We start from the raw sequence: 12,074 nt of genomic DNA on the forward strand, positions 1-12,074 counted from the left end.
GATGAAAGTACGTTGTCAGACGTTAGAGGTGAACTGAAGGGCGGCTGCCAGGTCGTAGAAACGAGGATACCCAGCCTGCCATGATTAGGGCCCTATGAAAGTGTGTCCATTTTGGTCAATTTCACATAGAACTCAGATATTTAAAACTGACTTTTACGGTGGAACCGTAGGGTCCTAACCCAACGCAGGGCAGCAGCAGCACAGAAAGAAGAGTAGCATGGCACAGCGACCAACGTTCCCTCTAATTTTTTTCCATCCTTGCGCAGAATAAAACGTGTACTGAGTGGGGGTGCACCACCAGCAGAAACACGCTGCCAGCTGTGGGCGCTGTGCTAATCAGCTGGGAGGCATTTGACTCTCCCAGGAGGCTGCCCAAGTGCACAACTTACAGGGAAACACCAACTACCATCCTCACCTTGTGGTGCCGCTGGCAGGGTGCTGCTCTCAGATCTGGGCGTCTGGCCAGCGCCTCCTCTCCAGCCTCCCTGCTCCGCAAGCAGCCCAGGATGCAATACCGCGACCCCACTCACCACCTTGCGACCCTCCCAGAATCCCCAATGTGAGAAACGCAAGTGCCCTGATGTGATCCCTAGAGTACAGGGCTTAAGAGCACGCAAGAGGGATGGTGACTCACCTGTGCGGGGGCTATAGAAGAGTGTTTCGAGACGGTTGTCCCCAGGGGTGCTCCAGCGCTGCTGAGCCCAGAGCGGAAGATTGGAGACAGCAGTGCCCCTGGCCGGCCACACAGAGCCGGTGTGTCTTCTGAGGAGGCTAATGCGCATGTGCAGCTGTTGCCCCCCAGGCCCTTCTCAACCCTGGACACGTGCACAGAAGCAGAGGGGAGGAGAGTGGGTGGTGGAGCACCCACAGGGACAACCATCTCGAACGCGTTACTCCCTTCTTGGAAGAGCGGCCCCCTGGGTGTGCCCCCTTAGGTGATTACAAAGCATCATTCATAGGAAGCGGCAGGAGCTTCGAAGGCTGAGCCTGTGAGGCCGAGTACGGCCTGGCCAAACATGTCTAACTCCGCAAGTGTCTGTATCGAATCATGGTGCGTGAAGGTAGGTGTTGGCAGCCATGTGGCAGCCCTGCAGTTGTGTTCTGTTGGGACACCCTGTAGAGATGCTGCTGAGGCTGACATTATCGAGAGTTCGCAGTGGCCGGGGGCTCTGGTGAATGCTAGTTTAATGCAACTGGATACCCATTTCGAGAGTCTTAGTTTTGATACAGGCAGCCCCAGTGACCTCTCCATCAAGGCGTCTTCCCAAAGGGATTTGTTGGCGTTAGGTAGAACGTCAGGACACTGCGGACATCCAGCGTATGAGAGCTGCCTCCTTGCTGTTCTTGTGCAGTCTAGGGAGGAAAACAGGTAAGTATATGGGTTCATTGCAGTGGAACAAGGTAAGTACTTTAGGTAGGAATTTGGGAGGAGTCTTAAGGGTCACCTTGTCTTTGTGGAATATTGCAGAGTGTCTCCGCCCATAAGGCTGCTATTTTGCCAAATTGCTGTGCAGAGGTGATTGCTACCAGGAAGGCTATTTTCAGTGATAGGTGTAGCAATGAACATGAGGCAAGGGCTCCAAAGAGCTTACCGTGCGCATCTTCAGAACAAGGTTCAGGTCCCATGCTGGGATTCGCTCCTTGTAAGGGGGAAACAGGTTGCGCAGACCCTGTATAAAATGTCTGACTGAAGGCTAGGTGAAGATCAAGTATCCCTGCACGGGGGCATGTAGAGAGGAGATGGAAGCAAGGTGTACCTTGATGGTGCTCATGGAGAGACCCGCCAACTTCTATCCATCCTTGTCAAACGTCACCACTGACAAATGGGTGCTAGAAATCTTAACTGGTTATTGCATCCCACTCCCACCCATCCCTTTTCAGGGACCCCTCTCATGAGAGCATACTTCAAGGAGTGGAGCACCTTCTTACTGCAGGGGCTATAGAAGAGGTGCTGAAGCAACACTGGGGCAAGGGTTTCTATTCACATTGCCTTACCATCAAGAAATCTCAGACAAGACTATTGGCTGTGGATCACACTGTGCTTCAATGTCGAGTTCCCCAAAAAGCTAACATTTCTAGAGCACAATACTGCAGAAGGTGTTACATTTAACTGGAAGGTTACATTTAACTGGAAGGTTAGGTTATTCCATGGATATTAGCTGGAGTATATGGAAAGTTTAGGAACATGGAGTAAAAAGGGTTGGAGTGTGACAAAGGCAGAGCATCAGTTAAGGACCCTGTTACTTCATACCTCTGAACTTCCCCCATTCAAACATGGAAGGGCTGGAGTGTGGCATGGATTATTTAAATCTGCTAGCTTTGCCCTGATTCTCAATCTGTTTCTCATTCTCACCCTTTACTCAGTGTATTCCAAGATGCTAATATAAACACTCCACCAGCCCAGAGGTATGCAAAAGTCAAAGTTATATACAATGAGGCAGTTGAAAAATTACATTAGAAGGAAAAAAAATCAGAAGCAAAAACAAAAAAGCACAATAAAAAGATAGGAAAATCAGAAGCAAAGATACAGAAGAAATTTATTGAAAGCACAAGTACAGACTGGCCAATAACTGCTTTCTACAATCTCAACAGTAAATAATAGATCTACAGAAAGGTACAAAGTTTGTTATAAAATAGTTTTAATTTCAATTCTTTTTGCATTACAAACATTCTTTGAAAGAGGCAATGGAATTCTGATGTTGTGTGGTCACCCTCCCACAATACTGAACCTGTAATAGCTGTTATCAAAATATACAATACATCTGTTCACCATAAAAAATGGGTTTTGCTGCCCCCTCATGTCTTACAACAGGTATAAAAAAATTATAAATATTTACACCCTTTGTTACTCATTCTTTACATGCAAACACAGGGATCCAAAGGAGAAACCCACAGGTGTCTGGGTCTTGGGGTCACCTCAATTAATCTGCTTGCATCTTACAAAATAGAGAGTCTGTCTGCTGACAAAACCAATATTAGCAGCCAGCAAACAGGTTTCATTCCAATAAGCCTCTTCCAAGGCTCTTGGGTGAGGTTGATTGAATGCACTTAAATTACACTGCAGCTGTCCCACTTGGGTTGCACATGGATCTCTTCACGGTAGAATGCGGCCTGTGGCATACTCAAGGGTACACATTCAATAGCCAGTGCCCCGGCTACAAGGGAAATTGATTTGTTGGTTTTAATTCAAGGGAGGGAGATGAAGCAAATTAAGTCTGGTTGACAGCAATTACTAGAAAGACTGTTAATTTGGTCTACTGAGTGTAAGATGCTGGCCAAGGAAATTAGAGCTTTTCAGATAAGGAGATCATAAGACTTTGCTGTAAGAAACTTAAGGGCCTCTGGGAACTGGAGCCAGCATCTACTAGTTAGTTGAGTCACTTTTCAGCTCAAAACTGTGGGCGAACTTATTGTTTTACTTCAGATGGCTTGTAATGCCTTTCGGCCACAAGCAAGGAGAAGATTGAGATCAGACAGGCCAGTACTACCTAGCTCATGCCAACAACCCAAGCTGAACCCTCACTCAGACATCACACACTTCTCCAGCATAGATCACAATCACAAGAGCTCAGAGAGGAACTAAAAGGTTAAGACTTTTCCAACCCCTCAGTGCCAGGCAAGTCAATAGCTTCCATGCTAAGCAAGGAAAACAGAACTTGCAACACAAAGACAATTAAAAAACAAACTTTGGTCCACTATTTGCAGAAAAACCCTGAAAAAGTATAAGATTCTTGTTATTTTTGCATCCAAACAGGTTGCAGGTTATAGGGAAATGTAAGGCAACATCGGATTATACAAAATAGAAGGCAGAATGGCACGGAAAAGAGTTGTAAGCCAAAGGAATGGTGTTTCAATTTAACAGTGGGTTTGTCATTGGGGGGGAAAAACCAACCTGCTGCATTCTACTTCGCTTAATAAATTCCTTTCCTATAACTTAAAGAGATGTGGTCTTAAAGGTTAAAAAAAGGTAAAAACTTTAGCTTGGGTCCATTTACTCAATCCAATTCTGAAGTCGGTGTTCACTACTTTCAACACCTTTTGTGTTTAAAAAATTGCTTAGCTTAACATATTTTATGGGTTTCATTACATTACTCATCCTCAGTCCTGACCTCAGCCTGAAACTAAATTCCTGCCCTACAGTTTCAATTACAAAAAATAATAATAAAATAAGCACAGTATACAAGGGTAATACCAACAAAAGGAGTAAATTTAGATTATGTTTATACCATCTTATTCTATAAAAAGGTTACTTAAACTATTTCTTTTGCATATAAAGAGATTAGAATATTTGGTCAACTGGAAATATTGCTAAGCACAGGTGACAGCAACTGCATCAAAAAGTATAATACAAAGATTAAAACAAAAGCTCAAACGCTGAAGACATGCTACAAGAACGATGGAGGAGCTACACTGGTCTTGTTAATTGTCAAATTAGGGGCGTGAAGGTGACTCAGATGAACACCTTTCTAAACATGGGATATCCGATAATTCTTCAAGTCCTAGTCAAGTGTTAAGACATATGTACAATTTAGACAAGCCCATATACTGATTTGTTTTCTTCACAAGTATCCAACAGTGGTTAATTTTTTTTAGCTTGACTAAGGCTCTTGTGAAGCGGGAGCCTGTCAGCCTGTTCGTGCCAGTGGAATATAATGGGGCCACAGGGATGTTTCCCCACACAGACCTTTCTGCTTAGCTGGAATGTAATAAACCAAGCATTCCAATTAACTGCCACCTTGAAGAGCATACAGATGGAGATAAAACCACATGTGGACTAGAAAAGTGACAAGATACATGATACTATGCAGATTATTAGACAGTGGGACAGTCAATTACCTAAGGAATTAAGCCCAATATTTTCTTTATTCGCTCTGCCAGTTTTAGTTGTCCTTTATTATGAGTTGATTCAATAATCAGAACTCACTTGTTCTCCCTTCAACTCTCCCAATCTTATCCTTAAAGTTCAGATGATTTTTTCCCCCCATAAAAAAAGTTAAGGCACAGGATAGCAAATGTGCAGCTTAGAAAACGTTACCCTAAAACCCTTCGCACTGGGTGGGTTAGGATATTCTGCACACCATGTACTTTGCAAGATCCTGACTCAAAGGCGCTAATGTGAATTCACACAGTGGTTTCTGGGTCTTCCAAGGCCTGCATGGGTAAAGAAAACGAAAAAGGCATCAATGTGAAACCTGATAAGCTTGTAAGGATCAGTTATTTTGGAGGAGGGCAGGGGAGTAAGAGAAAGGGTGTGAAGGAGAGAGGAAGAGGAAAATTCCCAGAGCAGTTTCCGAAGTGTAAACTTGAACTTGTGATTTTGTTTGAACAGCCATCAAGATTGTTATCCCATCACCGCAAGGTTAGCAATATGAATTAGATTTAATTTTTTTAAAAACCGGTAAACTGATTTCTCTTTAAAAAAATAAAATCTCTGGTCTTTAAGGTCACTTCAGCTGCATTTTTAAAGTGGCTTTTTTTTCTGGAATGATGGAAGTTGTCTCCTAGCATTCAGCCTTTTAAGGTCAAGGCTGAATCCACGAGGTTTTAGTCAGGTCCATTCGGTTTCATGCCTTCCAAAGCTTTAAATGGTGGACTTTGAGAAGGACACACGCAGGTGGTGATTTTCACCAAGGTCATGATTATGGAGGTCGATGAGTGATTGAATGGCTTCTTCCACAGATGCCATCTGAATTAGAGCCATCTTACGGTCCTTCCTGCCAAGACAAATCAGTCAGTTTTAAGAAACGTCTGTTACTATGGCCTGGAAAGCTTCAACCTTGCTGACCAAAGCCAATTTTCTTGACTGATACTCAAGGCCAACCAGACATTCCAGTTGGCAAAACCGTTCATTAAAAGGTTTATTTTTTTCCTCACCCAGGGCCGAATAGCCTCTATAGTGAAACCTGCATCCAGGCCACTTGCCAAATCACAGACTACATTTTGTCTCCAGCACTCTATATGCACTTTTATCCTGGAGACTGCCCCCCACCTCCCAGGCTAAATTTCTGGTTTGAGAGTTGTTTTCAAGTGCTTTCAGCACCTTCACATTGGAAAACTCTAGGTTTACCAATTTTCTCCCAAGAGGACAGTTTTTAAAATCTCAGACTTACTGGAAGAATTTGAACCCCTTCACCATCCCACCATTGCTTGAGAACAGCATCTTAAGGTCATCTTCAGTTATCGAAGGTCTAAAAGTCAAGGAATTACAGTTAATTTTGCAGTCAGCTGGCACAAACTAGGCATTTACGCCTTAATGACAAACTATTTTCTACTGTGCTTCTTCCACTGGCATCCAAGAGACTACAGATCCATGGATAAGCATTTCTTATTTACTACTACTGGAAAATGGTATTTTCCCTACACTTGTTGGGTGAGTTACTACAAATCTAAATTCTAATCAAGTTTTGATGCTTGTCCTGCATATGGATCCTCTTCAGAGCAGCCATGCGCTCCTGCCTTGCCCCTATTATATTTTCCCTCCCTCTGCAGCATTACAGGAGAAATGTTTCCAACATTTGCAATCATAGAACTGACACACTAAGGTTTGCCATGCTCAGAATTACTCCCCCAAAATAAAAGCAGACAAGCAAGCAGTCAGATCCAAAAACATGCCTCCCCCCCAAATTTTCAGACATAAGCAACTGATCTCTTAGGGGTAAGTCTACACTGCAGAGGAAGACTGATGCTGCTGTTGTCCATCTTCCAGGGTTCGAATCAGCAGTCAAGTTAAGACAGCTAATTCGAACTGAGAGGAATGCGCCTGTTGATGTCGGTATCCTTCATTTCACAAGGAGTAAAGGAACAGTGTTCTTCCTTTGACTTCCTGCAGGGTAGACAGTGCCAAAAGCTGAGTTAAGCTACTTCAACTACACCATTAAAGTAGCTGAAGTTGTGTATCTTAATTCGACTTTGTCCAGCAGTGTAGACATACCCCAACATTACTATACTTTGCCTCATTGCTACCACTGTACTGGGATTTAGCTATAACACTATTTGTATAATAAAAACACTAGTTACTTTGATGCGTTGCCTCTGTCGATTCTACTTCAACTGTGTGCATGGCCAATGCACCATTGTGGGATATTTTCCTCCTTAGCAGTACCCAATGGGGCAGAGCATGCACATTCTGCTGTCTAGTGATGCTATGTGATGGCATAAGAGGTCACAGCTGCTGCCCGCCCCCTCAGTTGGTTCTTATTGGACAGACACAGGAAGAAGGTTAGATGGTAGAACAGACCACCATCTCAAAGAACAATTACAGTACAGTGTTCTTAAAGAAAATGCTCGTCTCCATTCTACTTCAGGTTGCTCACCAGCTCTTCAATCTGGAGGTGGGATCAGAGTCTCTGAATGATGACAGACTACATGTGCAAATCTGGCAACCTCTCTGGACTGCTGAGAGACGGTGTAATGAGAAGCAGAAACATGCACCAAAGACCAAATTGCATCTTTACAGTATACAGGGGAAAATCCACAACGTCCTTCTGGATGACACTGGAAGGCCCTTCACAACTTTTGTGATTGTTGTGGACAGAATGAAGATAATCTAAATTCTTTAGTCCTTTGCAAGTAAAGTGCTAATGCTCTCCTAACAGCCAATATGTCTTCTCATCCTTATGAGCAGGAGTTGGTAAGAATGCTGTGTGACTGATGTGGGGATGAGGGCATAGGCATACCCTATCCTTGTAGAAGACTAGGGCTCAACTCTCCAGCTCGTCATGTAGTAGTAATTGTTACCAAAGAGGTGACAACTAACAGACAGACAGAGGTTCAAAGGGCAGATGCAAAACACCAGGTTTAAGTCTCTAAATGACACTAGGGCTGTCCAGCTGGGGATATAATCAAGACACTTAAAAACCCTAGTGACATGGGTTTGGAGAAAAGTGACTACTAAGAGGTTATAAAGCAGCACCCCGATAATACCTCCACTCTGTGCTTTTCGCTGTGGGACGTAGGAAAGATGGCACTTGGGGATTTGCTACTTGGGCACTTAAACCTCACTGATGTGTACCACCACTTGAGAAAGCCCCACAGCCCTCCTAAGCCTTCATCTTTGTGTCTCGGGAGGACATCACCCCCGGTGAGTCCTGTAATTGGGGATGAGGCAGAGAAGGGAATGAAGAAAAGAGGAAGCACCACGAGCTATTGCCTCAGAGCCCACGAATGGGTGAGGTGGAACTCCAAAGAGGGATCCACTGCTTGGTACTGATCTTGGGAGTGGCTTTCTGCAGCTCTTGCCTGCAAAGCTGTGTGATGCCGACTGGAGTATGTGGAGAGGATCTGAGACAGGAGGAAACCTTCATGGGTTCCAATATGGTCACTAACAGGGTCCCAGAGCCCAATTTCTTCCCAATCATGGCTCCCTCAAGCAGACTAACAGGGAGGCTCTGCTAGATACCAGGGATGAAAGTCCCTTGAAAAGAGTGATGGGTTATTGCAGTGCATTTCCAATTTGAATTATGAACCGAGCCATCTGACCAAGCAGGCATACTGCCCGTCTGTGCCAAGAAGTTGTGCTGGCAGTCTGGAGAGGATGCCAATGGGGAAGTCTTAGGTGGCTTGTGTCTCAGTGGAACCATGCCATAGGTCCCAGCGTGGCCAGTGGTGCTCACGGTACTAGGTACTAAACCCAAACGGCTAGCAGACCTAAGACTATTAGTGCCAGGTAAGAAATCTTAAACCACTGGCAAAGCCAGCGCCAAGAGACTTAGACTGGGTGCCATGATAGATGCCCTCAGGCACTAATAGCACTGGGAAACTCTTGCTGCTGCAGCGAAGGGAAGGCTGCTGAGTGGTACCACAAGTTGCTCCCTTAGAGGTTGGTCTCCATGACATCAGTGCCTGTTGGAGGTGCACTGACATGCTCCAGTGTCACAGCACCAATGCACTATTCTCCTTTCCACCTTGTTCACTGGCCTGTGGGCTGCTAGGCTCTTGGATTTCCTGGATGCCAAATCCAGGACGCAGTTTTGCAGTTCTCCTTTTACAGTCCTGGCAAAGGAGACTGGCATCAAGACTCTGCCATGACTGGAGGAATGTTCCTAACTGCAACAGACATTCCACGCCCACCCACAAGCAGGTTACAAAGGTGGGCGCAGGGTTCCTTCCACAAAGGGATGCCTTCATGTGACAGTCTAGTCCTTCTGGGCTGAAAGTATAAAATGCAGATTTGGCATTGCCCTGATGGTGGAAGTGCGTAGGAGTAGCACACATCAGCCTCTTGCATCCTTCAAGTTTTGAAGCCTGGGTCCAAGACATACCATTGTACTGTGCTGATATCCAGAACCAGGAATATACACTGAGTGCACTAGAAGGAAAGGGAAGCCTACTAGTATAGAACTATACTAAGACCTACGCACTTAAACTATTAATGAACACCAACAGAAATGCTAAGAGGGACAAAGTAGTAAAGTAGAATGCTCCATCAACCATATTAATGAGGAACTGAGGAGGTCAGGGAAGTTCTGCTTTTTAAACTATCAAGCAGCAATGAGACACAGAGGGTGCATGTGCCACCCTAACAGGCCACATGGGGAAAAAAAAAATCTGACTCAAGTTTGCTGGAGGCACCCCCTTTCCCCCCTCCGAAAGGAGAATGGACATGTGTACTATCTTGAAATGCCACCAGTATAAAACTATTTTCTAAAGGAACAGCCACAGAAGCACAAACCTACTCAAACGGATACCTAAGGAGACCAACTTGGACAGCTGGTGTATTCAAGATTTCTGGGAGAAATGGACTTTACCTAGAACTGCTGTGGGGAAATCTAGAGGAGCTGAATGCAAGTTAGTGCACATGGAAGAGCTGACAGCGCCCATTTTAAGGTGAGTGCTGCCAAACTCTACTATACTTAGAACACACGGATTTCATGCCTACAGAACCTGGTATCCAAAATCCTCTCCACTTGCAAAGTACCTCTTAAATAGCTACTTACGGGATATTGGAGAGGTGAAGGGTGGCAGAAGGTGGGAAGATATTTTGGAAGTTTTTGGAGCCTGGTTTCTTGAAACGATGTAACGGTGAGTTTCCATAGTCTTTAGTCAACCCTTGGTCTTCCTGTCCCTCACGGGGAAGCTGTACTGTCTGATGCTTTGACAGGGTGATACGGATGGGTTTCCCATGAAGTTTCTGACCATTTAAGTGACTCATTGCTACAAGAATTAAAAAATAGTATAAGGGAAACAGAAGCTGAGAGACTAGTTATGGCTGATTTTTAACGCAATTGTAAAATTCCAATAAAATCCACAGACTATCCAAACACTAAGACACCTATCATTATTACTATTTATTAACCTGCACTATTTATTAACCTGCACAATATATTCTTTACCCTTTTTCATTTCACAATTAGCAGGTTGTCTGGCATAAGAATATCTACTCAAGTGTAACACCAAACCCCAGCCAACTAGATAGGCAAGCAATTCAGTGCATGGATACTTATTCTGCACCTTTCAAAGAGCAACATTAGTATGAACTACCACTCTTTTATGGAGGAAGTACTTTGACGTAAGAATATTTGATGTTAAACCTTTAAACAAGCAGCCATGCTACAGAAGACTGCTATTGTAACCCACACGCCTAGTGTGGTTCGCTGTCCCACTGGTGCAACAAAGCATGCTTACCAAGCTGGGCCTGGTTTCCATCAGCCATCTGAACTAAGGCATTTTCCTTCTTATTAAATAAGATCTTCACCCTTTGCACATCGCCATAGACTCCTTCATAAAGCAAGGAGACAAGAAAAAATCTTTAGGCAGGAAAAGGAAAGTCTCATCCAATTTTATAACATCAATTCAACACCAAAAATCATTCACAACCAGACTGATCTCATTCCAACCAAATTTACTTATTCTGCTCTAACTGGGGTGATCTAATATACAGCAGAATAATAATGGAACAATACATTAAAGAAAACAGATATGGAGTTTCAGCAAAAAACCAAAAAACCACTAACTGCCAAAGGATTGAACTGGACAATTTAGCATGCTATCACAAATTTTAAAATTCCTATAAAAAGACATGCAAAGCAATAAACCATGCATAACTGAACATAAAAATAAAGGCAAATTAAACTAAACAGCAAACTATGTAACAATGTAAAAATGAAATAATGCATTCAAAAGTGGCAAACTGCAAACTACATTTTTGAAGTATCAAAAAAATCTCAAATAAATGAAAAACAAGGTAATAAAAAGTGTGAATAATAACATACCGAAAAGAATAAAGAGGCATTGGGGTGTAACTCTCTTTAGAGAACAGCAGAGCAAGGCAGCGGAGGGACAGGGAAGAGGTAAGGAATCGAAGGGGAGAGCGAGGTTGCACAAATCGTCCACAACGAGGAAGGGCAGAGTCCCCGGAGGAAATGGCGAGATTGGTTGATGGATGATGAAGTTTTCAAGATGGTTAATATTGAAGGGCAGGTTGGTTTCCGAAGAGCAGGGTTTTTTGGAGGGGGGATTTTTTTTATTTTATATTTTTGTTTCAAGCAACAACAGGAAGCAGAAGTACCGTGCAGTCAGTTGGCAAAGAAATTCCGGATCAGGGGAAGAAAAAAAAAAAATTCAGGGATGGGGGAGAAAAGAAAAAAGTAGCAAAAAACACAGGTCAGTAAATACATAAGGAAATATGTAGTGTTCCATCAGTCAGATTTACAGAATTCTACATACAATACTGGTTTTACAGGAATAGTTAATAGGTTTTACCTAGTGGAACACAATGATAAAGAAAAGCATTTTTACTTAAGATACATGTAGAAGGTAAGAGACAGTATCACTGCAGAGTGACTTCTAGAGGGGTAATAACGCTAACTGTCCTTCTCAAAACAATGGCTAAAGGAAATTTTTTTGGCCTCTAAAAGAGGCTGAAACCTGTTACCTATTAGCAGTGGTCTGGCTAATGGTCAAACTAAAATCAGCATGCTGACACTGCAAAGTATCTGCTTGAGACATGAATGTTTAATGGAGGTGATCACTGTTGTACACTTCACTGCAACTAAACCAAAGGAATGCAATCTTGACATGAATCATTGCTTCAAGGCAAAAGATTAGCTGGATGAACTGCTGAACCTCTGCTGACT

The 12,074-nt window shown here is 43.5% G+C and overlaps 1 protein-coding gene across 1 annotated transcript in view; it reads right to left on the reverse strand.

The window, feature by feature from the left end:
• Nucleotides 1–2,520: 2,520 nt before the first annotated feature.
• PTBP1 (polypyrimidine tract binding protein 1) overlaps nt 2,521–12,074 on the reverse strand; it is a 41,242-nt gene continuing 31,688 nt past the window's right edge. Inside the window, exons 10-14 of the mRNA XM_075902617.2 lie at nt 11,211–11,244; nt 10,624–10,716; nt 9,936–10,152; nt 6,111–6,188; nt 2,521–5,714 (exon numbers count right to left, since the gene is read on the reverse strand). Coding sequence (XP_075758732.2) covers nt 5,582–5,714; nt 6,111–6,188; nt 9,936–10,152; nt 10,624–10,716; nt 11,211–11,244 — 555 coding nt within the window. The 3' untranslated portion in view covers nt 2,521–5,581. The remainder of the gene's footprint in view (nt 5,715–6,110; nt 6,189–9,935; nt 10,153–10,623; nt 10,717–11,210; nt 11,245–12,074) is intronic.

Source organism: Pelodiscus sinensis, chromosome 32 (genome assembly GCF_052426305.1).
Source record: "Pelodiscus sinensis isolate ZL-2025 chromosome 32, ASM5242630v1, whole genome shotgun sequence".
Lineage (NCBI taxonomy): Eukaryota > Metazoa > Chordata > Testudines > Trionychidae > Pelodiscus > Pelodiscus sinensis.